This window comes from Eschrichtius robustus, chromosome 19, assembly GCF_028021215.1.
Source record: "Eschrichtius robustus isolate mEscRob2 chromosome 19, mEscRob2.pri, whole genome shotgun sequence".
NCBI lineage: Eukaryota > Metazoa > Chordata > Mammalia > Artiodactyla > Eschrichtiidae > Eschrichtius > Eschrichtius robustus.
In genome coordinates this window covers 67,996,002-68,019,792 of record NC_090842.1, presented here as the reverse complement: position 1 = coordinate 68,019,792, position 23,791 = coordinate 67,996,002, and the positions used below count along the sequence as shown (strand labels likewise).

The window sequence follows — 23,791 nt, the reverse complement described above, 5'->3', positions numbered from 1 at the left end:
GGACCTGTCCAGGCAGATCGTGCGGTCAGGCGGGGGCATGAGACACGGTCTTTCAATAAAACGAGCACAGGGAGCTTGGCAACCTTCTAGGCCCCCCAGTAGGAGCTAAGAGTCGGGGTCTCTGACGGTTTGGCCTAGCAGCCACGTCGCCACCCTCCTCCTGTGCTTCCCCCCATCACCTCGTACTCATGAGCTGGGCCACTCAGCCTCTCCCCGCTAGACCTTTCCACACCCGGCCCAGTCCTCTCATAACATGGGAAAGGACGGGGAGGAGGGGTGTGGGAGCACCCTCTTCTCTCGGCGCCACCTGGTCCCTGGTAGGTCAGGACGGGATGCAGGTAACTGAGACCTTGGACAGAGACAAGCCCTGGGGAGTTATCAGAGGCCCGTGGTCACCGTCCAGCATTATTCACTGAGGGCCTGGACACAGATTCAGAAGCTGGTGATGGCCAGGAATCTCCTGGAAGTTTTGGAATTTCAGGAGAGGTGCAAACCATCCTCTCTCAAATCACAGGTTTATGAGCCCCCGACATACTGGATGGGATTCTTGTGAACATAAAGTGCTTTGAGTCAAGCAGGCTTATTGTCTAATATATGCCTCATTCACAGCCTTAATAATATCTTATTACTTTACTATTGATAATAGTGCTCTATTGTTATTATCATTAATTAATAGTAAATAATAAATACAGTGCTCTATTATCAACAGTCAAATAAAATATTAATAAGTACTATCTAGAATGCTATTATTATCCTGGCTTTTCAGCTGAGGAAACTGAGGCTCAGAGTACTAATGCTTTGCTCAAGATCTTGGAGCTGAAAGCTTTTATGTGCAATGTTTCCATTTCCTAAACAGCACCAAATTCCCATATTTAAGAAATGCTACTTGGGCCAGGCCCGAGCAGGCCACATCAGCGACATCTGGGGCAAGAAACAGATTGGACCCCTGGTCTGCAGCCCCTGCAGAGTGGAGGAGTGATCAAGTGGGCTCTGGGGTCAGGGGATCCTGGGCTCAGCCACTGGTACTGCCAGTCACCCAGTGGTGAACCTGAGCTTGCTCAGTGCCTCCTTGTCTGTTCAATGGAGGTGATGCGTGACCTCCCACACAGGGGGGAGGTGATGGTGAGGTCACAGAGCTGGGTCAGCATGGACGAAATGCAGCAACAAACCCCAACGACCTGGGGCCTAATTCCTTGCAGCCGATCGTAGGATGATCTCCACAGAGTGACTCGGGGGTCCAAACTCCCTCTACCACCTTCAGCTCACCGCTTCTGGAAACACCCTGGGGTCGGCATCCAGGGGGCGGATGGGGGAAGGGCAGGTGACAAAGGCCCAGCCTTTTCTGGACACATCCCTCTCCTCACCTTCCACAGGGAGGAGTGGTCCATGCCCCCTCCTGGATGCAAGTGGGAAATGCGGTCTCTGGCAGGACAGCTGCGTCCCAGGACTAACTGCACCAGGAAGGAAGGAAAATGAGGAGTGTGGGGGGTCGCTGTCTCCCCCTGCCACCCAAAGTGCAAGGTGGGTGCTCATGCTTTCCAGTAACATGTAGACAGCAGCTACAGTTGCAAAAGGCTAAGTTTCTAGCCATTTAAGGATGTTATAGATTGCATGTGTTCTCCCCAAATTCATATGTTGAAATCGTAACACCCAGTAACTTCAAAATGTGACTGCATTTGGAGATAGGGCCTTTAAAGGGATAATTAGGGTTCTGTGAGGTCATATGAGTGGGCCCTAATCCAATGACTGGTGTCCTTCTAAGAAGAGAGAGAGAGATGCCAGGCCGCACACGGGCAGAGGGACAGCCACGTGAAGAGGCCACAAGAGGGCCGCCATCTGCAAGCCAAGGAGAGAGGCCTTAGGAGAAGCCAACCCTGCTCACACCCTGATCCCGGACGGTGAGAAAATAGATTTCTGCCATTCAAGCCCATCGCCTGTGGTCTTTTGCCATGGCAGCCGGAGCAAACGAATACAGTGCGTGAGCTACAACAAGCTCCCACTGGACAAACCTTTCTGGCAGAGACGCCAGATCCTGCAGTGAATAAGCAGCCATTTAACAGAGAATCACGTTTATTCCCGGTAAAGTGCCAGGTACGCAGGTGATGTTAAACACCAAGGACAGCAGCTGGTCTGAGCCACAGTAAGGGCTTCCCTGGTGGCTCAGTGGTTAAGAATCCGCCTGCCAATGCAGGGGACACAGGTTCGAGCCCTGGTCTGGGAATATCCCACATGCCGCAGAGCAACTAAGCCCATGCGCCACAACTACTGAGCCTGCACTCTAGAGCCCGCGAGCCACAACTACTGAGCCCACGTGCCACAACTACTGAAGCCCGTGCGCCTAGAGCCCGTGCTCTGCAACAAGAGAAGTCACCACAAGGAGAAGCCCGTGCACCACAACGAAGTGTAGCCACCCCTCACTGCAACTAGAGAAAGCCCACGTGCAGCAACAAAGACCCAATGCAGCCAAAAATAAATAAATAAATAAATATATTTTTTTAAAAGGCCTAGAGGGAAATGAAAGAACAGAGCCGGCCAGTCTCCTCCACTTAGTCCCAGGAGCCCACCTGAGGGAAGCACCAAGAGGGACCATGAGACCAAATGGGTTTTGCCAGCCTGTGTTGAGGAAGGGTGTGGAATTCACACAAGTAACTGTTGGTTGATGGCAGGGGTTGGCCAACCTTTTCCGCAAAAGGCCAGAGACTATGTAGTCTTTGCAAGCCACAAAAGCTCTCTCTGTGTCATATTCTTTTCGCTTTATTTTACAACCCTTCACTTTATTTTACAACGTGAAAGCCATTCTTACCTCGGGGGCCATGTGAAAGCAGGTCTGGCCCTGGGGCTGCGGTTTGCCAACCCCTGCCTGATCTAATCTCTCCCCTGGGAATGGGGATAATTTTTGGAGCCTGGTGCAAAACGAAAACATGGGGCCCTCTGTCCAGAGATTATTCAGCATTTCAAAACGGTGACTGCAGAGCGTGAGACCGAGCGTGGGCCGGGCCCTGTGTGGTTGCACAGGTGGCACACTGCTGAAGTAGGGTGGCTGTCGCCTGTCCTGAGGGAATTCTCAGGAATGTGTCACAAGCCCCAAGGGCGTCTCTTGACGTCCCTAAGTTGATTCTAAAGTGATGACGGGAGGCTGAAACTTGGCCGCCATCTCAGGCCTGACCTGTGACAGGTTATCTGGGAGGGTGTGCAGAAGGCTGGGCTCCCTGGCGGGCCCCCCCGCGGCAGCATGGGTCTTCTGGTGGCAGGTGAGGTTCCTGATGCGCCTGAAGGCCTTGCCGCACACCTTGCACTCATAGGGCCACTCCCCGGTGGGGATCCTCCGGTGCGCCGTCAGCGTGGGCTGGTGCGGGAAGTCTTTCCCACACTGCCCGCACTGGTAGGGCTTCTCCCCTGTGTGGATTCAGCCGTGCTGGATCAGGGTGGGCTTCCGCACGAAGGCCTTGCTGCACACGCCGCACTGGAAGGGCCTCTCGTCGCTGTCGATGGCCTGATGCTGGAGCAGGAAGGACACCTTCCGGAAGCTTCTCCCGCATTCGCCGCAGTGGTAGGGCTTCTCAGCCGTGTGGACCTGCAGGTGAATGCAGAGGTGCGCCTTCTGGCTGAAGGTCTTGCTGCATTCCGTGCACTCAAAGGGTCTCTCAACGGTGTGGGTCCGCCGGTGCACGGTGAGGTAGCCCTTCTGGCTGTAGGATCTCCCGCAGGCGCCACCATGGAAAGGCTTCTCGCCCCTACACCACGAGCTGCGCCTTCTGGCTGAAGGCCTTGCCGCACTCGGCGCAGCGGAGGGGCCGCTCGCCGTCGTGGAGCCTCTCGTGCAGGATCAGCGCGGAGGACTTGGTGAAGCACTTGCCGCCCTGGCGGCACTGGTAGGCCTTCTCTCCGGTGTGCGGTGCTCCACCAAGGTCATGCTCTGCGCGAAGGCCTTGCCGCACTCGTAGCACTTGAACGGCCGCCCGCCCGTGTGCGTGCGGTGGTGGTTGACCAGCTCGGATTTCTTGCGGAAGCCCTTCCCGCACACCCTGCACGGGTGGGGCCTCTCGCCTCTGGGGGCCCACTGGTGCCCGAGGAGGGAGGAGCGCTTGGTGAAGCGCTTACCGCACAGGTCACACACGAAGGGCTTCTCCCCGGTGTGGATGCGCTGGTGGTCCACCAGGTTGGTGATGAGGGCGAAGGCCTTGCCACACTCGCCGCACTTGTAGGGCCGCTCGCCGGTGTGCGTGCGCCGGTGCACCGTGAGGTTGGCACGCCGGCAGAAGGCCTTGCCGCCCTCGGCGCACGTGAACGGCTTCTCGCCGGTGTGGACGCGCCGGTGCACCGTGAGCGTGGCTTTCCTGCGGGAGCGTCTCCCACTCTCGCCGCACGCGAAGGCTTTGTCCAGGGCGTGTGCGCGCGCGCGCGCGCGCGCGCGCTGGTGCTGCGCCAGCTCGGTGCAGTGCGCAAAGGCCTCCCCGCACTCCTGGCACACACAGGGCTTCTCAGTGACGGCAGGGGCTCTCCCAGTCGGGATTCCGCGGGCCGCACTTGTGGGGGCCCCTCCCTCCTGGAATTCCTGGCTGGGGGTCTCCTGGCTGATGCCCGGAAGGGGCCCTTCCTGAAGCTGTCCCGGCCTCTCCTGATGCACAGCCCCAGGGGCAGCCCCCTCCCAGCTCTTCCAGGTCCAGCTCAGGGGATACTCCTGCAGGGACAGCTTCCACTGGGCCGTTCCTCTCCGGTCTAGACTCCATTTCTGAAAGAGACGGAAAACACGAATGTCAGCCATGTCACCTACTCTCAGAGCTGGAAGGCGTGAGGGCTGGGGGCTGGGAAAGCAAAGAGACTCCTCCTCAAGTACTTGCCAAGGGCTCTAGAATGAGGCCTAGTGTGTGCGTGCAATGGACAGAATATATGTGCCCCCCCCCCCCAAATTCATATGTGGAAATCCTAATCCCCAGGTGATGGCGTTAGGTGGTTGGGAGGTGATTAGGTCATAAAGGCAGAGTACTCACAAACGGGATTAGTGAGCTCTCTCTCACTCCTTCCTCCTTGTGAGGACACAGCGAGAAGGGGCCACCTATGAACCAGGAATAGGGCCCTCCCCAGAACCCCCCGTTTTACCCAGGGAGCTCAAGTTCTGGAAGTTCTCAAGCATCACATCCTTGTACAGGTCCCTCTGAGCCAGCTCCAGCTGCTGCCACTCCTGTGTGAAGTTCACGGCCACATCTTTGAATGTCACCAACTCCTGTGACAGCAAAGATGTCTGGTTCAACCAGGCCGGCAGGGCTGGAGAAGCCAGGGAGGTGGGGCAAGGCCCTGGCCTCAGTGGGTCCTCCCAGGGAATATCCCCCTCCCCCAGCACAGAATGGCACTGGCACACAGTAGGTGCTCAAGAAACGTCAGCTGTCATTAGGATGACATCATTATTACAGGGCTGGGACTGGATTTGGTTTGGGGCTTCAGGGCTGTGTGGCGGTCCCCAAGGCCATCCCAAAGTTTGATGATTCTCTATGAGGACTTGTGGGACTCGGCATAAAGTTGTATTCGTGGCCACCCCGCCCCAGGTGACAGGGCACAGGCCCCGGAGGGGGGGCTCCAGCAGGGCCTCATTTGACTCTGGCCGCCCAGCCTGAGCCACCCACAAGGAGGAGGGCAAGGAGCTGACACTACTCACCAGGGCCTTGTCAGCCGGCAGCTGGGCAGCCATCCCTCCACTGCCCACAGTGACCAGCGGATGGGTGGTGGGGTCTGGGGGCTGATGGAACTGTGGTGGAGGGAGAGAAAGAGAGGGGGGACAGTGAGAGACCAGGCCTAGCCCTGCCCCCTGGATTCACACGCACACACACACGCACACACACACACACACACACCCAGCTCTTCTCATCCAGAGAAACAGAGACACAGCACACACCTCCCATGGGCTCACGCTACCCAGACACCCCCCCAGTGTGGTGGCTGGGGAAGTGGGGAGTGGGGGTGTCTCTCCCAGGTGGGATCAGACCCAGGGCCACTCTGCCTAGACACCCCCATCAGGACCTGGACTTGAGATCCACCCTTAGGGCCAAGCGGCTGAGCCCCCACCACTGCCCCAGGCCCCGGCTTACACTTGGGGTCCAGCTCTGCTACCAGATGAAAAAGCCCCCAGGAACAAAGGCCCAGGGACAGAGAAATCAGTCCCCAGCTGCAGAGTGTTCACCACGTCCTTGACTGCTCCGTACTGCATCAGCTTCCTCTGGCCACCATCCCTGACCCAGCTCGTGGGGCTCTGGAGAGAACCAGGGCCTCTCACCTAGGCGCTGACCCAGGCCTTGCCTGCCACTCTCCTTTGACACTTGTTGCCTGGGCTGGTGAACTGTGAGGCCGCAGGAGCCAGATACCTGGGTTTCAATTCTGGCTCTGCCACTTACCTGCTGTGTAGCTTTGGGCAGGTTACTCAACCTCTCTGTGCCTCAGTTTCCTCATCTAGAAATGGGCATAAGGTCCCCATCTCATGGGGTCATTATGACGTTTCAACAAGTTAGTGTAAGTAACTTGCTATGAACAGTGCTTGCCATATGGTAAGGGATATATGTTTTATTGTTGTTGTTATTTTATTATCGCCATCTATATACTCAACATTCTTCCTACTAAACTGGGCTTCCCTTTATTATCTTTTATTCCAGTACCCTGCAAAGGATTTGGCCCACAACTAGCCGCCCCCCACCCCCTCCTTTTTTATTATGCTCAAATACACATAAAATTTAACATTTTACCCATTTTAAAGTGTACAATTCAGTGGCATTTAGTACATTCATAATGTTGTGTAACCATTACCGCTATCTAGTTCCAAAACATTTTCATCACCCCCAAAAGGAAACCTCGCACCCATGAAGCAGTCCCTCCCCACTCCCTCCTCACTGCAGGCCCTGGCAACCACCAATCTGCTTTCTGTTTCCATGGATTTGCCTGTTCTGGACATTTCATACACATGGAATCCTACACTATGTGGCCCTTTGTGTCTGGCTTGTTTCACTGAGCTGGGTGTATTTGAGGTTCACCCATGTGGTAGCATGTATCAGGGCCTCATTCCTTTTCATGGCTGAATAATATTCCATTGTGTGACCATACCACCTGTTGTTATCCATTCCTCTGCTAATGGACATTAGGGTTGTTTTCACATTTTGGCTGTTGTAATGCTGCCATGAATATGCATGGTCAGGTGCAGACATACCTTGGAGATGTTGTGGGTTAGGTTTCCAACCACCACAATAAGGCAAATATCGCAATAAGGAGAGTCACACAAATTTTTTGGTTTCCCAGGGCATATAAAGTTACGTCTATATTATACTGTAATCTGTTAAGTGTGCAGTAGCATGATGTCTAAAAAAAACGTACATATCTTAATTTAAAAATCCTTTATTGCTAAACAATGCTGACCATCATCTGAGCCTTAGTGAGTGGTAGTTTTTTTGCAATAGTAACATCAAAGATCACTGATCACAGATCACCGTAACAAATAATTTTTAAAAGTTTGAAGTATTTCCAGAATTGCCAAAATGTGACACAGAGACAAGAAGTCAGCAAATGCTGTTGGAAAAATGGCACCAATAGACTTGATCAATGCAGGGTTGCCACAAGCCTTCAATTTGTAAAAAATGCAGTATCTGTGAAACACAGTAAAACGAGATATATCTATATTTGAGCACATAAGGTGCACACACATTCTAAATACCGTATCTATGTGCATATGAGATGTAACCACACACTAAATACCATATGTACATGCATATAAGATATATAGAAACTGATATACATGACATGTGTATAAGATATATACACAAAATATCACATATGCATGTATATGGTTCAATCACACACTAAATGCCACATATATATGTATATAAGATATATGTGATCTTATATCTGTGTGCTATGGTACTAAATACCATTTATACCTGTATAAATGTATAATGTGTAATCATGCACACTAAATACTACATATGCACGTGGGTAAGATATATGTAAACTGATTATATATATACTACAGTTCTGAATACCATATACATGGGCATATAAACTATTTACACAGAACAAATACCATATATACATATATATAAGGTAAATAAACTCTAAATACCATATTCCCTTGTAAATAAGGTGTATATATAAAGATATACTAAATGCTGTACATGTATATAATAAGGTCTGTTAATACATGCGCACATGAAATACCATAATTACATTAATACACGTAACTACACCAAATACCGTATATATGTATATACATGTACTCTAGTAAAAACTGTATTTCACTTACTCCAAGAGACCATAGGTTAAAAGAAAACATGATTTTATCTCACTAAGGAAAAAAAAGAATCTGCCAATTAAACCACAACATACCGTCAGTGGTAAGACACATCCTAATTTCGGAGATATTAAACTATGAAAAAAAACGCATCTTCGAATTAAGGAGTAAGGTTGAATCACTATACGTTCGGACTGAAACGACGCAGGAACACAAGCTCTAACATTCTCTGGCTGCACCCCACTGCATGGCCTGGCAGACGCCCCACCCTGGAGAGCACTGTTCTGACAGAGGCCAGGCCCTGGATCCAGACTGCCTGGGTTCCAATCTCGGCTCTGCCACATCCTAGTTGTGTGTTCCTGGGCAGGTCACTTAACCTCTGTTTCCTCCTCTGTAAGGTGAGGGACATAATACCCCTACTTTATAGGGTTGTTGTGAGAATTAAGTGAGTCAATACAGATAAAGACCCCTAGAATGGTGCCGGACACGGAGCTTCCTAAGTGTGGTTATTAAGTCGCACTTAATAACCCCCTGGTGGTGATGGTGCGGGGGGGTGGGGGGTGGGGGGTGGGGTGGGGAGTCTTTTCTTTTCGGTGCCTCAGTTATGGGGAAGTCACAGTGCGTACCGGCTGAGGCTACTGCAAGGGTTTAACGAGCTGAAAGGGCGTCTCTCTCACTTCATCAGCATCAGCTTCACCGGGAGAGCTTAGGAGGCCACGGCCCCGGGGGACACACCCAGGGAATCTGGGTCGGTCTTCCCGGGAGAGGGGGCCCGAGGATCTGCATCTCTGACGACCTCCGGGCGGGCGACGCTGGCATTGCTGGAGCGGGGCACCCTCTGCGGGGCGCGGAGTGAGTAGTCAGCTAAGCACTCAGCTTAGCTGACTAAGCACTGAGCACTCAGCTCAGCGCCCGGCGCTGAGGAAATCAACGCTCCGTGACTGCCAGCGGCGGCGGGGCCGTTACTATTACCTAAACAGTAGCGAGAACGGAGCAGATCCGGCGGATGGAGCCCCGCGGTGCACCTCGGCTACCGGTGCGGTCCTCGCACCCACTGTCCAGGCGGGGAAACTGAGGCACGCAGGGGCGGGGCAGGGATTCAGAGCCCCCTCCGGGGTCCCTCCCGCGATCCAGGGTGCATGGTCCTCCCCCTCGACGAAAACCCGGCGGACAAGTGAACCCGGCGGGGCGGGCTGCGCGGACTCACCGGCGGCCGCGGGGACGCTGTGGGGCTCTGACCGCGATATGTCCAGCGAGAGCGCGGTCTGTGCCTGCGCGGCTCCGCTGCTCCCGCTCCGCCCCCGCGCCGCGCGAGGCCACACCCACCCCGCGCTCCCAGACTCCTCCGCGCGCCGACCGGGGTGGGCGGGGCCTGAGAGGTGGGAGAAGAAGAGGGATTAGTGGGGAGGAGGGGAGGAGGGAGATGGAGAGGGGCTTGGAAAGAGTGGGAGGGGAGGGGGAAAGGAAGGAGGGAGGAGGAGTTAGGGGAGGGGTGGAGGGTGGAGGGTGGCGGGGGAGATGGAGAGGGGCGGGGAGGAGAGTGGTACTCCTACTGGGAGAAGGGGAGGGGAAACAGGAGGGGGAAATGGGGAGGGGGGAAGAGAAAAAGAGGGGCAGGAGGGGAGGGGGAAAGGAAGGAGAGGGAAGAGAAGAAGGAAGGGAGGGGGTTGGGAAGGAGAGCGGGGAGGGGAGGAGGATGCAGGAATGAAGAAGGGAAGAAAGGAATTGCTTCAACAATACTGAAAAAAAAACAAGAATTGATTAGGACTGGTTGGGAGACAGGTCTGCCCGGTTCAAATCCCAGCTCTGTGTCTTTGGACCCGTGTCCTAATGTTCTGAGCCTCGGTTTCCTCGTCTGTAAAGAGGTTGCAGTCAGGAAACCTGCACTATAGATGGGGTTGTTGTGTGGATGACGTGAGTTAATTGGCATAAAGTCCTTTCAAAAGGAACTGGGGCCCGCAAAACAGCGCTGTCCGACCCAACTTTATGCACAGATGCAGAAGTTCTCTGTCTGCGATGTTCAGTATGGTGGCCACTGACCACGTGTGGCTCTTGAGCACTTGGCATGTGGCTAGTGTGGCCATGGAACTGAATTCTTAGTTGTACTTAATTTGATAAATTAAAATTTTCGTAGTTGCTATGGCTACTGGCTACTGCGTTGGACGTTGTAGTTCTAAAGCCTTAGCTGTTTTCGTGACATATACTAAGCTTCTCTTGTGTTTTATAACAGTTTGATGGGGCCTCTTAAAAAACCCACAGCAACCACAATAGCAACAGCACTTTGGGGGTCTTTTTTAAGTGCCAGGGATTGTCCTAAGGACTTGACGTGGATTAACCATTTGAATCTTCTCATAGTCATGGGACGTTGCCTCTCACTGGGTATAACAAGTCTTACTACTATTATCATTTGAGTGTGTACTCTGCCCTCCGCCCCACTGAAACTCTTAACACACATATCATGTCATTTAACTGCAGGAGGAGAGGCTTAGGTATAATATATTTGGGAAAGGCCACAGGACAGGGTCAGCAAGATGGGAGTAGCACGTGGTTGCGTTTTGTCTCTCTTTGGATCTGCGCTAGAAGATCCTGAAGCTGCGACCACCGTCCCAGGGCATGTGTGTGGTCCTAGGACTGGGTCCTTCATGCTACCTCTTCCCATAAGCTTTTTTTTTTTTTTATTGCTCCTCTTCCCCCCCCCCCCCCATTTCCTTTTTCCATTAAAAATTTTCTCTGGGAATCCCCTGGCAGTCCAGTGGTTAAGATTCTGCGCTTCCACTGCCAGGGTCCTGGGTTCGATCCCTGGTCAGGGAACTAAGACCAGGAACTAAGATCCCACAAACCAGGGGGTGCAGCCAAAAAACAAACATACAAATATATAAATAAATCAGTAAATTCTCATTTTCGATATTAAAAATGGCCATGATTTTTTGCAGCCTCTGCTCTCAGGAGCTGGACTCTGTTTTCCCATTCCCTGAACATGTGCTGTCTTCGTGGGTTGCTTTGACCAATACAATATGGCAGAAGTGATGCTGTAGGATTTTGGAGGTTAGACCTTCTGATTCTGGCACCAGTTCCAATGTGTGTGTGTTTTTCCCAAAACCACCAAGCAGTTCTCTGACACCAGCTGGGAGTTGGAGACACTATCTACCCGGAGATAGCATCAGTTAGCGATACCAGTACACCTTCCCAGAATGATTTCCCTGCTGGCACTCCCCCTGCCAATGTATAAGAATGTCTGTCTTAATTACTGCCTGGCCCATTATGTGGGGTGGCTGGGCTGTGCGTTCCTGAGTTTTTGGATCTTAACTACATGGAAGAAAGCCAAGGTTGGGGGTGAGCTGGTAGAGACTGCTCAATGTCCCGCAAAACTTGTCTCTACTTCTATTGTGCCAGAACCCCTAAGTTTTAGCTGCATTTCCCAGTCTCTCTTGTAGCTGGATGTGGCCAGGTAACTAGGTTCTGACCAACGAGGTGCAAATGACAGCATGAGGTTATAGCTTCCGGGGTGGACTGCTGCATTCAGATTCTGGCTTTGTTGTTCCCCTGTTAAGGAACGTTGGGAAAGTGACTTAATTTCTCTGCACCTCAGTTGCCTCATCTGTACAATGGGGATAAGGATAGTATCTACCTTATAGTGTTGTAATGAAGAGCAAATGAAGTACTACAGTGAAGCCATTAGAACAGTTCTTGGCAGAAAAGGTTCTATTATGTGTCATAATTATCATTATAATAATTTTATTACCACTTCCTAAGGTTGATGTGAGGTTCAAGTGCAACCATGTTCCATGCCTATTATCAGAACAAATTTCCCTGGAGTTTATTGGTCTCCCACGACCAGGGAGAAATATTAGGAGGGAATTAAATCCATCCATCTCCCCACCCACTCACCTCCACCGGCATCATCACCCTAGGAGGCTCCATAGATTTTCCATTTCCTTCATCATAGATACTCATTTACCCAACCAATATTCTCCAATGCATGAAAATTCATAGAGGGAATTTTCCTTCTGCCCAAGTTTCTTTAAAGAGCTGCCTACAGGGAATGTGGGTGTTTATTTACAAGTGACCACCTGCTTTACTGGGAGAGGCAGGTGTGAAGTTGCCATTTTTCACTGCTGAATTCAGTGTATCACAGGGAGGTTGGTGTGAGCAGAAGTGTGTGGAAAGGGGGAGGAGAGAATTAGGTCAAGGAGCCTGAGGTTTTTTTCCTTTCTTTCCCCCTGCGTGGTGGAGGAGAGGCGGTTTTAAGTATGTGCATATGTAGAATTTCTGCATCTTCTGATAATCAGGAATCTCAAGAGACAAGAGGCTTCAGGGTGTAGTGGAGAGTCATTCATTCAGCGAATATCTGAGCAGCTCCTCTGTGCCAGGCACTGTTCTAGGGGCTGGGAATCCAGCAGTGAGCAAACCAAAGCCCTTTGTCATATGGAGCCACGAGCACTCACTTCTGAGCATGATCAGAGGTAATTAGGTGGAGGGTGAAGGGGAAGGCTACTTCAGCTTGGGCAGTCGGGGAGGCCTCTCTAAGGAGGGGATATCTGAGCAGGGCCCCAGTTAGCAAAGACCGCTGTGTGCCTATCTGGAGGAAGGATAGCCTCCTCTCACCCCAAGGTTCACTGGAACCTTGCTCAGAAGACAGGAAAAATGGGCAGCACCCAAGAATCTGTCCTTAGAAAGTTGGCTAAGTAGCTTAGGATTCGTCTGGGTAAGAAATGGTGAGGAAGACTTGAATATACTGATATGGAAGGAGCTCTGGTTACAGTATTAAATGAAAAAACAAATGAACAATTGACCACAGTGTATCTCGTGTATTCTCATTTATGTTTTTAAAAAGTATATATATACACTATATATATAGTGCATATATATACTGTACATATATAACTATGTAACTATATATAAAGTCTATATACTTATGTATACTTATACTTATGTATACTTATACTTATGTATACTTATGTAAAGTCTATACTTATGTCTATATAACTATATAACTATACAGCCTTAGAGAGAGAGAGAGAGAGAGAGCGAAGTATCGATAGAAGAAACGCTACTACTTCTGTACAGGTTGTTAATCTATTGAGATGCTTCTCTGAAAGTTGGTAAATAGCTGCTGACTGAAGGCCTCTGACCCTGCTGCCTTGTCCTGTCCTACATATCACCCAAAGGGTGCCAGCTGTTGGTGATTAAAATTCTCAGACTGACTCCTACTTCTTTACAGGTTGCTGATTTATTGAAACGCCTCAGTGAGAGAGACAGGGCAGAGTGTACTTACTGTACCTCACCTGAAACTGGGACCCTCCTGTTGCCCTTCAAAAAGTAATGATGAAATCCTACAAGCCTATGGGACAGTATAGAGAATAAGACAACTTACCTCCCATGCATTTCTTTATTGACATATAGTTGATTTATAGTGTTTTGTTAGTTTCTGGTGTACAGCAAAGTGATTCAGCTATACAGTGTATGCATTCTTTTTATGTTCTTTTCCATTATGGTGTATCCCAGGATATTGAATATAGTTCCCTGTGCTCTACAGGAGGGCCTTGTTGTCTATCCATTTTCTATATAATAGTTTGCATCTGCTGACCCCAAACCCCCACTCCATCCCTCCCCCATTACCTCCCATGTGTCTGCCACTCAGAACTATTTGATTTTTTTTAAGTATGTGGGTACATGACTTTGATTTCAGAAAGAAGTTTTTTTTTCAAGTAATTTAATATTTTATTTATTCACTTATTTTTGGCTGCGTTGGGTCTTCATTGCTGCGCGTCGGCTTTTCTCTAGTTGCTGCGAGCGGGGGCTGGTCTTCGTTGCGGTGTGCGGGCTTCTCATTGCAGTGGCTTCTCTTGTGGAGCATGGGCTCTAGGCGCACAGGCTTCAGTAGTTGTGGCACGCGGGCTCAGTAGTTGTGGCTCGCGGGCTCAGTAGTTGTGGTTCATGGGCTCTAGAGTGCAGGCTCAGTAGTTGTGGTGCACGGGCTTAGTTGCTCCGCGACATGTGGGATCTTCCCGGACCAGGGCTCGAACCCGTGTCCCCTGCATTGGCAGGCGGATTCTTAACCACTGTGCCACCAGGGAAGTCCCAGAAAGAAGTTTTAAATCACTGTACATCTCATGTCAACATTGTATCCCAATTCTTTATTCATTTTATCCTAATGTTTTAAAAACATACATATTTTTCCACCTTATGCCTTTATTATTTATTTAAGAGCTTATTTGATACAACACTCAAAAGGGACAGAGAATATAAGACAAAAAACAACGTTCTCCTCATCTTCCAACACCGGATTCTCTTCTGGTAACCACAATTATCAGTTTCTTTAGAAACCTGCAAGGGATGCTGTACACACACATACACACACACAGCCCTCATCTTATCCTATCAGGCCCAACAAACCAGGGAATCAAAAGGTAGGACTGTCTTTCCCATCGCTGGTGGTCTGGATCTTTGGGAGGACGATGTGGGTTTCCATGGCAATCAACCGTCTCCCAGGGATGGAAAGAAAAATAGGTTGGCTGCCCAAGGATTGATCCAGGATCCTCTCTGGGAGGAGAGGACTCTTGTGGAGAACTGACCGCCATCCCCCAGCCCCCTCCCTGGCGAATTTACAAACCCTATTTTGGGGTGAGGCTGGGAAGGGGAGGGCTGTCTCCTGTGGTGTTGAAAAGCCTTCTGAAGTAGGCTGTCTGTGGGGCGGAGTAGGTGTTAGAGCCTGTGAGTTTCGGGTCTGAATCACAACTCTGCTACTTACTGGCTGTATGAGCCAGGTGATCTGGTTTAATAGGGACCAGAAGGGTGACTGCTGTGTGCTAGACAGTGGGAATTAGGGGTGAGCAAGACCATTCATAGTTCACCTCTCAGAGAGGGACTTACCTTCTCCAAATCTCTCTTTTAAACTTATTATTTTATTTTTCTTTCTTGACAGTCAACAAGTGCACACATTTTCTCTGTCAAAGATCAAGATTTCCTGCTGATCTCACTTCAGCAACCCCAGTCTCTGCTCTAGAGGTGAGTGACTGCTGTGGATTTGGGGTGCACTGGGAGTGTGCTTTTACTTTTCATTTACATACGTCTCTGTGCCTACAGAAGGAAATGGGATTTGTGTGTGCATATCTGCAAATGCATTGATACTGGCCTGACTTTCCTTATCTTGGCTAATATTACCCATCCCATAATAACAATGCCAAATGCATATCAGCCTCTTACTATGATATACGCACTGTTGTTATTGACTAAGTTGTCATAGTTAAATCGATATGTCATATTTCATTGATGTCAAGGTGCACTTTTAATTTTTTTTATTGCTAACATCTCTGACATTGAAATACAATGGTCAATGTTTGGATTTTAGGATTTTTAACTTCTTATTTGGTAAACAATACACGTGGAAGCAAAACTGTCACATTCACGGCATGCCATAGTCCAGGAAGAAAAATTAGTTTACACTCTGAGATTAACCAAATATAACAGGGTCATCCTATTTAGTCCTGATCCCCCAAAAACCAAAAACTTCCTGTAAACCTGGAATTTAAGCAAAATCAACTTTATCTGTGAGTTTTGCCATGCTGAAATTTGAGGGTCTGTCATGAACTTTCTGACTGTGATAATCGTTTAACAAAATTAGTGGGTTTTGGGGGGAAATTCACTGGCAGTTCAGCAACTCGAGTCCTTCAGTGAAAGGACTCGGCGCTTTCACTCCCGGGGGCCCAGATCCAATTCCTGGTTGGGAAACTAAGATTCCGCAAGATGTGCAGTGCAGCAAAAAAAAAAAAAAAAAAAAAAAAGTAGTGGGTTTTCATCATGAACAAACAAATGTAACCTTGATAAACTCGGTAATGTCTTGTGAGCTTTTTCTTTTAAATGCGTTTTGTGTTTTAAATTTGGCAAGCCTTTACATACACATCTATGCATCCATAGAAAATATCTGACATTGTTTTACGTGTTGTTGGTTTTCTCATGTAAGGGATGTCAGACTCCATCTGTGGCTTTGCAATGTGCTTTTTTCCCATACAATGATGTGTCTTTGAGACCTTTCCATATCGGCCCACAAAGATCTATCTTGTTCTGTAAAATGAGGATAATAACATCACCCTATGGATAGCAGCTTGTTGAGGACATGATAAGCTATCAATAAATGTTACTTGATTTATAAAGATTCTGTCTTTAGAATGTGAACCCCATCAGTCAGACCACAGAAAAGCTCTGTGGGCACGTATTTCTCTAAGCAGACGTGGCAACTCTCTGTCATTTTATATTTCACCCTAGACACCCCAAGTGACTGGATGCTTTAAGGTTTTTGGCAACTAGGTGAGTTTTTCTCACATCAATCATTCTACTTTTTGCCTGCAGAGTAAACTGAAGCATCTTCAGTAGTCGTGAAACAAGAAGGTCTTTGGCAACAGATTGCCCTGGGTTAAATCATGGCTGTGTGGTTTACAAGTTGAATTTGGGTCTCTCTCAAGGGGTCTGAGGCTTCCAAATGATTACTGTTTGGAAATAGCCTAAGTGTCTGCTAGTTGGGGGGAAGGGCCACGGTAAATAGATGCAACCACACCATGTGATTAATTTTCCCTGAAATTGTTAAAAGGGATAAAGTAAGTTCTTATCCTTGTGGGGTGATCCTTACTGACCAGATTCCATGCTTGGTGGCACACAACCCTGCCTTCTGGGCCACCACTGACGGACTGGAGGAGGGAACATCACTTCACCTGGCCATGACGTGGTCCCATGGCAGAGTCTTGCTCAGTAGGGATTCCATGACCTTGGAGGACTCAACCGGGCAAATCTTGGGCTGCATCCAGCCAACTGATGTGCTTAGGTCAGTTCACTCATTTTCTTTTTAATTTAGTGAGTTACCAACTTTAAGATATTGGGATATCTTGTGTTTACAAACATCACCTTTCATTCATTTAACCCTTCGAAAAATTCATAGACCATCTAGAAGAAGTGTTCTAGATGCTGGAGGCTTGGGGATGAAATAGAAACAGATAGTCCCTACCATCATGGAGCCTAAATTCTAGAAGTTGAGACAGACAGTAGGCAAGAAAAATATATAATAATGAGCTACAGCTTCTTTAGAGAATTTGGAATATCAAAACCCACTGGGCTGACAATGCCATGAGAGGACAGAAAAGTATGTAAGAGCCAGATTTCAGTGTCTCTACCTGATCAACGAGCTCAAGTCAAAGCCGCAAATCTTCCTCCCCCTTGAAGAGGTGTGGAAATCATCCACTTAGGAAAAGGGGAAATGCCTCAGGCATCCTGGGTGTCCCCTGCAAAATCCATCACATAGTGGGTGCTTTGTGAATGTCTGTCTCTTCATAGTGGTGGGAAAAGCTGTGGCTTCCCTGGTGACCAGATCTTTGGGAATGACAAACGTGTTCATTCATTCATCAATCCCAGAATGGTTGGATTTTACCCCAGGGACTCATTTTGTAAGATCTTACACAATTCAAAACCTACATAATTCAAGACTAATCCTAACAAAAGATGACCGGCATGTTTATTCACCAGCTAAGATGGTACGAAAATAACAAACACAGTTTACACAATTGAACATATTCGCAAGTATGGATTTTTGAGGAATTTTTTTCTAAATTTTAAAAATATATATATGTTATATATATATATTTATTTATTTATTTATTTATTTATTTATTATTTGGTTGTGCTGGGTCTTAGTTGCGGCAGGCAGGCTCCTTAGTTGCAGCATGCGAACTCTTAGTTGTGGCATGCATGTGGGATCTAGTTTCCCCAGGGATCGAACCCGGGGCCCCCTGCATTGGAGGCATGGAGTCTTAACCACTGCACCATCAGGGAAGTCCCGAGGAATTTTTAAATCACAAGGCTTCTTGTCATTTCAAAAAGTGCCACCCAAAGCTCATGATTTCAGATGTTTGCAGTTCAGGTTGGCATGAAATATAGCCGTGATGTATTTATGTAAATCTACAATAATTTCCTTCTTGTAGCCCCCACATCACAACATAGAAACGAAGGGCTCGTCACTCCCCATCTCACTTCCCTGCCTCCCCCAATCCAACGTAACCAACAGCCTGAGTTCTGGCACATCTTCCCCTTGTTTTCCTATATTCAGAGATGTTTTGGAAACTTCGTGTTAATAATTCCAGTAAGATGTAGCCAGGTCCTGCAGTCCTAAGAGCCAAAGCTGCCTCTTAAAAATGACTGCAGATTTTTTTTCCCTCATTTGCTTTCATTCCAGAGAGCTTTGTTTCCAGGCAACAGCGGGGCCTTTCCCAGGAGGGTGGGTACTTTGAAAAAGTGACAGAGAGAGACGGAGGGAAGGAGGGAGGGAGGGAGAGAGAGGGAGAGAGAGTCTCCAGCTCTTGTGCCTAGAGGTTTAGTACCACGGACAGCTCAGAGCGGCCTGTTCAGCACCACGGACAGATCCGCCTGAAGGGTTTCAGAACCGTGGACGGTACCGGGAGCCTACTTTTGCCACTGCCCCTGCTAGATGCATGTGCTCTTTGAGCAGATTTCTGAGCCCACTCCCAACCCTCAGCCCCAGAGTCTTCGAATGCTGATATCCGAGTAATACAGGCTCTCCTGGTGCTGACCTCAGAAACTCGGGCATCGAACACTTAACATGCCCCAAAGGGAATTTTGGATTTTCTCCACACACACAAAAACGTGACCCTACTTAATGCACTGCAGGACACTCAGCTGGTCAGGTTCATAGCCCAAAAGTCGTGCTTGATTCCTCCCTTCCTCTCACTCTTCCCATTCCGACCATCCGTGAGGGCTCTCAGCTCCACCTCCAAAGTATTCCCTGAATCTGTCCACTGCTTTCCACACGCACTGCCACCACCAAATGCAATTGTTTCTCACCTGGTGTACAACAACCTCCTAACTGATCCTCTGTACCTATAGCCCCTTCTGTATCATTCCTTACATAATAGTTTCAGTGATGCCTTGAAAATCTAAATCAGATTATATCACACCTTTCCTCTACCCTTCCATCGCTTCCCAACTCACCTACAATAACATTCAAAGATGTTACTGTGAGGGACTTCCCTTGTGGTCCAGTGGTTAAGACTCCATGCTTCCACTGCAGGGGCAACGGGTTCAATCCCTGGTTGGGGAAATAAGATCCCACATGCCACGCGGCACGGCCAAAAAAAAAAAAAAAAGAAAGATGTTACTGTGGCTTTCGAGACCCTGGATGCCTCTCTGACCCTATCCCCCATCACTCCCTCCTTTACCTGACCAGTCTGGCCACACTGGCCTCCTTGTTGTCCCCCTGGACCTTTGCACATGCTGTTCTCCCTGCCACAGATTCTTGCGTAACTGGCTCCTTTCCATCTTTCAGGATTTAGCTCAAAATGCCACTTCTTCAAAAAGACCACCTCCCATCTAAAGTGGCCTCACCATTACTATCACATAGGTCTACATCTTGTACCTCATAGAACTAGCACAAACTATATTTTATTTTATATTTTTGGGTTTATTTGTCCATTGTCTGTTTTCATCACTAGCAGGTAAACTTCATCAAGTCATACCTCTTGATTGTCCTAGTCACCCAAGACAGTATCTGCCACGGAGCAGCTGTTTCATAAGTCTTTGTTGAATGAATAAATTGTCAGCTACTCATGGAGCCCCAAAGAGATGTCAACAGCAGTCAACTTTTGGTAGAACGGTGGTCATCTGTGCTGGCCCAAGGTTTGAGAGCCATGTTGCCAGTCCCCAGGATGACCCCCAAGTTTGGTGATTCACTAGGAGAACTCACTGAACTCATCATGGCTGTGGTTTATTCCAGTGAAAGGATACAAAGCTCAATCAGCAAAGGGACAAGGCTCATGGAGATAATACATCTTTACCCTTTACCACAGCCTCAGGGTAATCAGAGTTTACTTCTCCACGCCCTGGCTTGCCATGAGGCTACAGCAAGAGGAAAATGGGTTATGCTACAGTAGGAAGATGACAAACGTGGGCCAGTAGTTCAATTTACCACACCAAGCAGCAGCTTCTAGCTATGATTTATTAATCTTGATTTTATTTCCTTTTTTTTTTTTTTTTTTTGTAATGGCACATGAAACTGGCTTTCGGTTTATAAGGCTGCTCTAAAGTTCCCTTTGTAAAGGTCCTTTTGAAAGGGTTTTACAAAACGAGATCATTTACAATAAAAATATTAGATAAATGACTATTTACTTATATTCAGATGTTATGTGGAAATGGAAACAGTCGTAAGGTGGTATCCATTAATGCAGAGACATGGCAAACGTTGATAAAGGGATATATGAATGACGGAAGTTTGAGAAGAATGAGAGTAAGACATAGAATGAGATCCTAGACACTGTCTCCTCACTGCCTTCTTCTCTTTCGGGAAGAAATCTTCACCCAAGAAGTCATTCAGCAGCCTTCCCCAGCTCCCCAGGGCCTTGAGGGAGCTCCTCAAACTTGAGTCTATTTTAAGAACAACCTTTAATTATCTGAACTATCAGGACAACTTGTGGAATTTTCCCTGTGTTGAGAACCTGGTGCTCAGTAATAATGATAACATGATGCCAGTTCTTGAGCAGTCAATATATATGAAGCATGTGTATTATTCACTTGATGTTCACCATAGCCTGTGAGGTAGGAACTTCATTGTCCCTATTTTACAGATAAGGAAACTGAGACCGAGTTAATTCACTTCCCAAAGTTGCACAGCTGGTTTGTGATAGATCTGGGTCAGGAGGCCAAGCTCTCAACCCCCTGAAGGCTCCCCGACCTGGTCTCCTGCACTAAATGACTGGTTATTATAGGAAGTAGTGAGGGGTCGGGAATTCCATGGTGGTCCAGTGGTTAGGACTTGGCTCTCTCACTGCCACGGGTTTGATCCCTGGTCTGGGAACTAAAATCCTGTAAGCCACTCAGTGCGGCAAACAAACAAACAAGGAAGGAAATAGTGAGGGGTGAATTAAGAGTCTTACTCTAAAATCTGTCTCTCCCCTCTTCACACTGACCTATCCTTGGAATGCCTGGAAACCCACCTCCTAAACAGTTAAACAAAGGAAGTTTCCCCTCCCAATTATGTGACATAGATGGATACTCGTAAGAAAACCAATCTCAGTTCTTTCATAGTCTTGTCATGTACCCTCTGAACAAATCATTTAATTCCTTTACGCCTAGTTCCCTTCTCTGGAAAAAAAGAAAAAACAAAAACAAAAAAAAAAAAACAAGGCTAATAATACCTACCACTTGGGGCTGCTGGGATTAATAAGATAATTTACATATGATGCATTTGCTCATCCTATCTGTTGGATAAATTAGTTATTTGGGCTGTTTTTCTGAGTAACCAGGATTATTCAGTTGTCTCTCCGTTGGGAAAAGAAAGTTAAATCCTTACCTCACGTCATTCAAAAAAATTTCAGAAGGTTCAAGCAACTAAACATCTAAAACAAGACTGTAAAGTATGAGATCTTATAGGAAAGTGTGTTTATGAGATAAAGGTGAGGAAAAGCATTTAAAAATTGATTTCTTGGACTTTATCAAAATCCAAGACTTCAGGCACTGTGTAAGCAAAGTGAAGAGAAAAGGCCAGGAGAAAATATCTGCCACAGACAGAGTAACAGGCAAAGGGCCAATATCCAAAATAAAGAATTCCTGTAAATCAATAAGTAAAAGCTAAAAAATGAAACAAATAGAATAATGCAGGGAGGGTACAAATGGGCAATTCACAGAAGGGAAGATAAATCTGGCCAACAAACATGTACATTTCCTCCGTCTCCCTAGGAAATGAAATAAGACTCTAAAGGGAGACTATTTTCCCCCCATCTATGGCTTTGTCAAAAGTTTAAAATTTGGGGGCTTCCTTGGTGGCACAGTGGTTAAGCATCCGCCTGCCAATGCAGAGGACACGGGTTTGAGCCTTGGTCCGGGAAGATCCCACATGCCGTGGAGCAGCTAAGCCCGTGCACCACAACTACTGAGCCTGCGCTCTAGAGCCCGCAAGCCACAACTACTGAGCCCACGTGCCTAGAGCCTGTGCTCCGCAACAAGCGAAGCCACGACAATGAGAAGCCCGCACACCGCAACGAAGAGGAGCCCCCGCTCGCCACAACTAGAGAAAGCCCGTGCGCAGCAACGAAGACCCAACACAGACAAAAAAAAATCTCAGTTCCCCGACCAGGGATCGAACCTGTGCCCCCTGCAGTGAAAGCACAGAGTCCTAACCACTGGACCGCCAGGGAATTCCCAGCACCCTCATTTTACAGCTGAGCACACTGAAGCTCAGAGAGGTCAAAGTGACCTGTCAAAGTCACACAGCTAATGCGTGGCAGAGCGGAAATTCACACCATGCACTCGCACCCACACCTTGCTCTTAACCACTCTGCTGTGATGGCTGCAATTAGCATCTTATTAACACCAGCCCTTCTTTCCCCACCTTCGAGATTACTCTCTCATTCTAGCACCCCAACTAGGACTTACCCCTCTTTTTCCTTTAAATTACCTCCCTTCTTTTCTAGCAATAATGTCCTTGAGGACCCTCTGCTAAGTGAAATAAATCAGTCACAAAAATACTGTGTGATTCTAGTTATACAAGGTGCCTACAGTAGGCAAATTCAGAGAGTCAGAAAGTAGTCTGGGGAGTTCCCTCTGTGCTCTCCCTGCCGAGGGCCTGGGTACAATCCCTGGTTGGAGAACTAAGATCCCATAAGTATGGTGGTGGCCAGGGGTTGGGGGAGGGGGAGGGAGAGGGGGAGATCCTGTGTTTAATGGGGACAGAGTGTGATACACAGAGTTCTAGAGATGGATGGTGGTGATGAGTGTACAACAATGTGAATGTACACTTTAAAATGGTTAAGATGGTAAAAATTTCTTGTTATGTGTATTTTACTCTTTTTTTTTTTTTGGCTGTGCAGCATGTGGGATGTTAGTTCACTGACCAAGGATTGAACCCGTGTCCCCTGAAGTGGAAATGCAGCGTCTTAACCACTGGGCCGCCAGGGAATTCCCTACTCATTTTTTTTTTTTTTAAGATTTTTTTGACGTGGCCCACTTTTAAAGTCTTTATTGAATTTATTACAATATTGCTTCTGTTTTATGTGTTGAGTTTCTGGCCCCAAGGCATGTGGGATCTTAGCTCCCCGACCAGGGATCAAACCCACAACCCCTGCATTGGAAGACAAAGTCTTAACCACTGGACCACCAGGGAAGTCCCTACTCAACTTTTTAAAAAAGAAATTTAAAAGGGTGCTGAAGAGGGGGAATTCTCTCCCTGGGATTCAGTGTTCTGTAGTCCTGGGTGTGTTAAACCTGCCTCCTGGGCTGACCTGATAATGGGTGAGTGCAGGGACTGTGGTGGTGGCGGGTTAGAGACCAAGAAAGGAAGCTGGCCTCTGCCCCGCATGGGATGCCTTGAAAGCATCTTGACCAGCGAAAGTCTTGTGCAGGGTGAAGCTGGGGGGATAGACTGGGGATTGGGGTTAGGGGACAGGATCGGGGTGGGGGGTCAGGTGTGGAGTGGACCACGGGGACAAAAGCAGAGAAGGGACAGAGCAGGTGGACTCAGGGATTGATCAAGTGGAT

At 48.2% G+C, this 23,791-nt stretch overlaps 2 protein-coding genes across 5 annotated transcripts in view; one reads left to right on the top strand and one right to left on the bottom strand.

Annotated features, from left to right (window-relative positions):
- The window catches only part of ZNF470 (zinc finger protein 470), an 81,370-nt gene extending 66,110 nt beyond the window's left edge, over positions 1–15,260 (top strand). For 3 of the 4 annotated variants that reach the window (XM_068529280.1, XM_068529276.1, XM_068529279.1), the window contains one exon: positions 15,189–15,260. The gene's annotated coding sequence lies outside the window, so the exon portion shown is untranslated. Of the gene's footprint in view, positions 1–1,373; positions 1,400–15,188 lie in introns of those variants that run through there. The other variant, XM_068529278.1, reaches the window with a different exon arrangement.
- Positions 3,107–8,672, bottom strand: LOC137752517 (zinc finger protein ZFP2-like). The gene is made up of 7 exons (XM_068527197.1): positions 8,532–8,672; positions 5,654–5,743; positions 5,101–5,224; positions 3,905–4,782; positions 3,739–3,860; positions 3,451–3,689; positions 3,107–3,396 (listed from the first exon to the last, which is right to left on the bottom strand). The coding sequence occupies exons 1-7, from the start codon at positions 8,670–8,672 to the stop codon at positions 3,107–3,109; spliced, it is 1,884 nt and encodes a 627-aa protein (XP_068383298.1).
- Positions 15,261–23,791: the final 8,531 nt, after the last annotated feature.

What these genes read in the sequence shown, in the direction of transcription:
- LOC137752517 (XM_068527197.1), bottom strand. Translation starts at nt 8,672, where the DNA reads ATGTCCCTCACCTTACAGAGGAGGAAACAGAGGTTAAGTGACCTGCCC. An exon ending in TCAGAACAGTGCTCTCCAGG is followed by an intron (nt 5,744 to 8,531) that starts GTGGGGCGTCTG and finishes CCTCCACCACAG; the next exon opens with TTCCATCAGCCCCCAGACCC. An exon ending in CCAGAACTTGAGCTCCCTGG is followed by an intron (nt 4,783 to 5,100) that starts GTAAAACGGGGG and finishes CACGCCTTCCAG; the next exon opens with CTCTGAGAGTAGGTGACATG.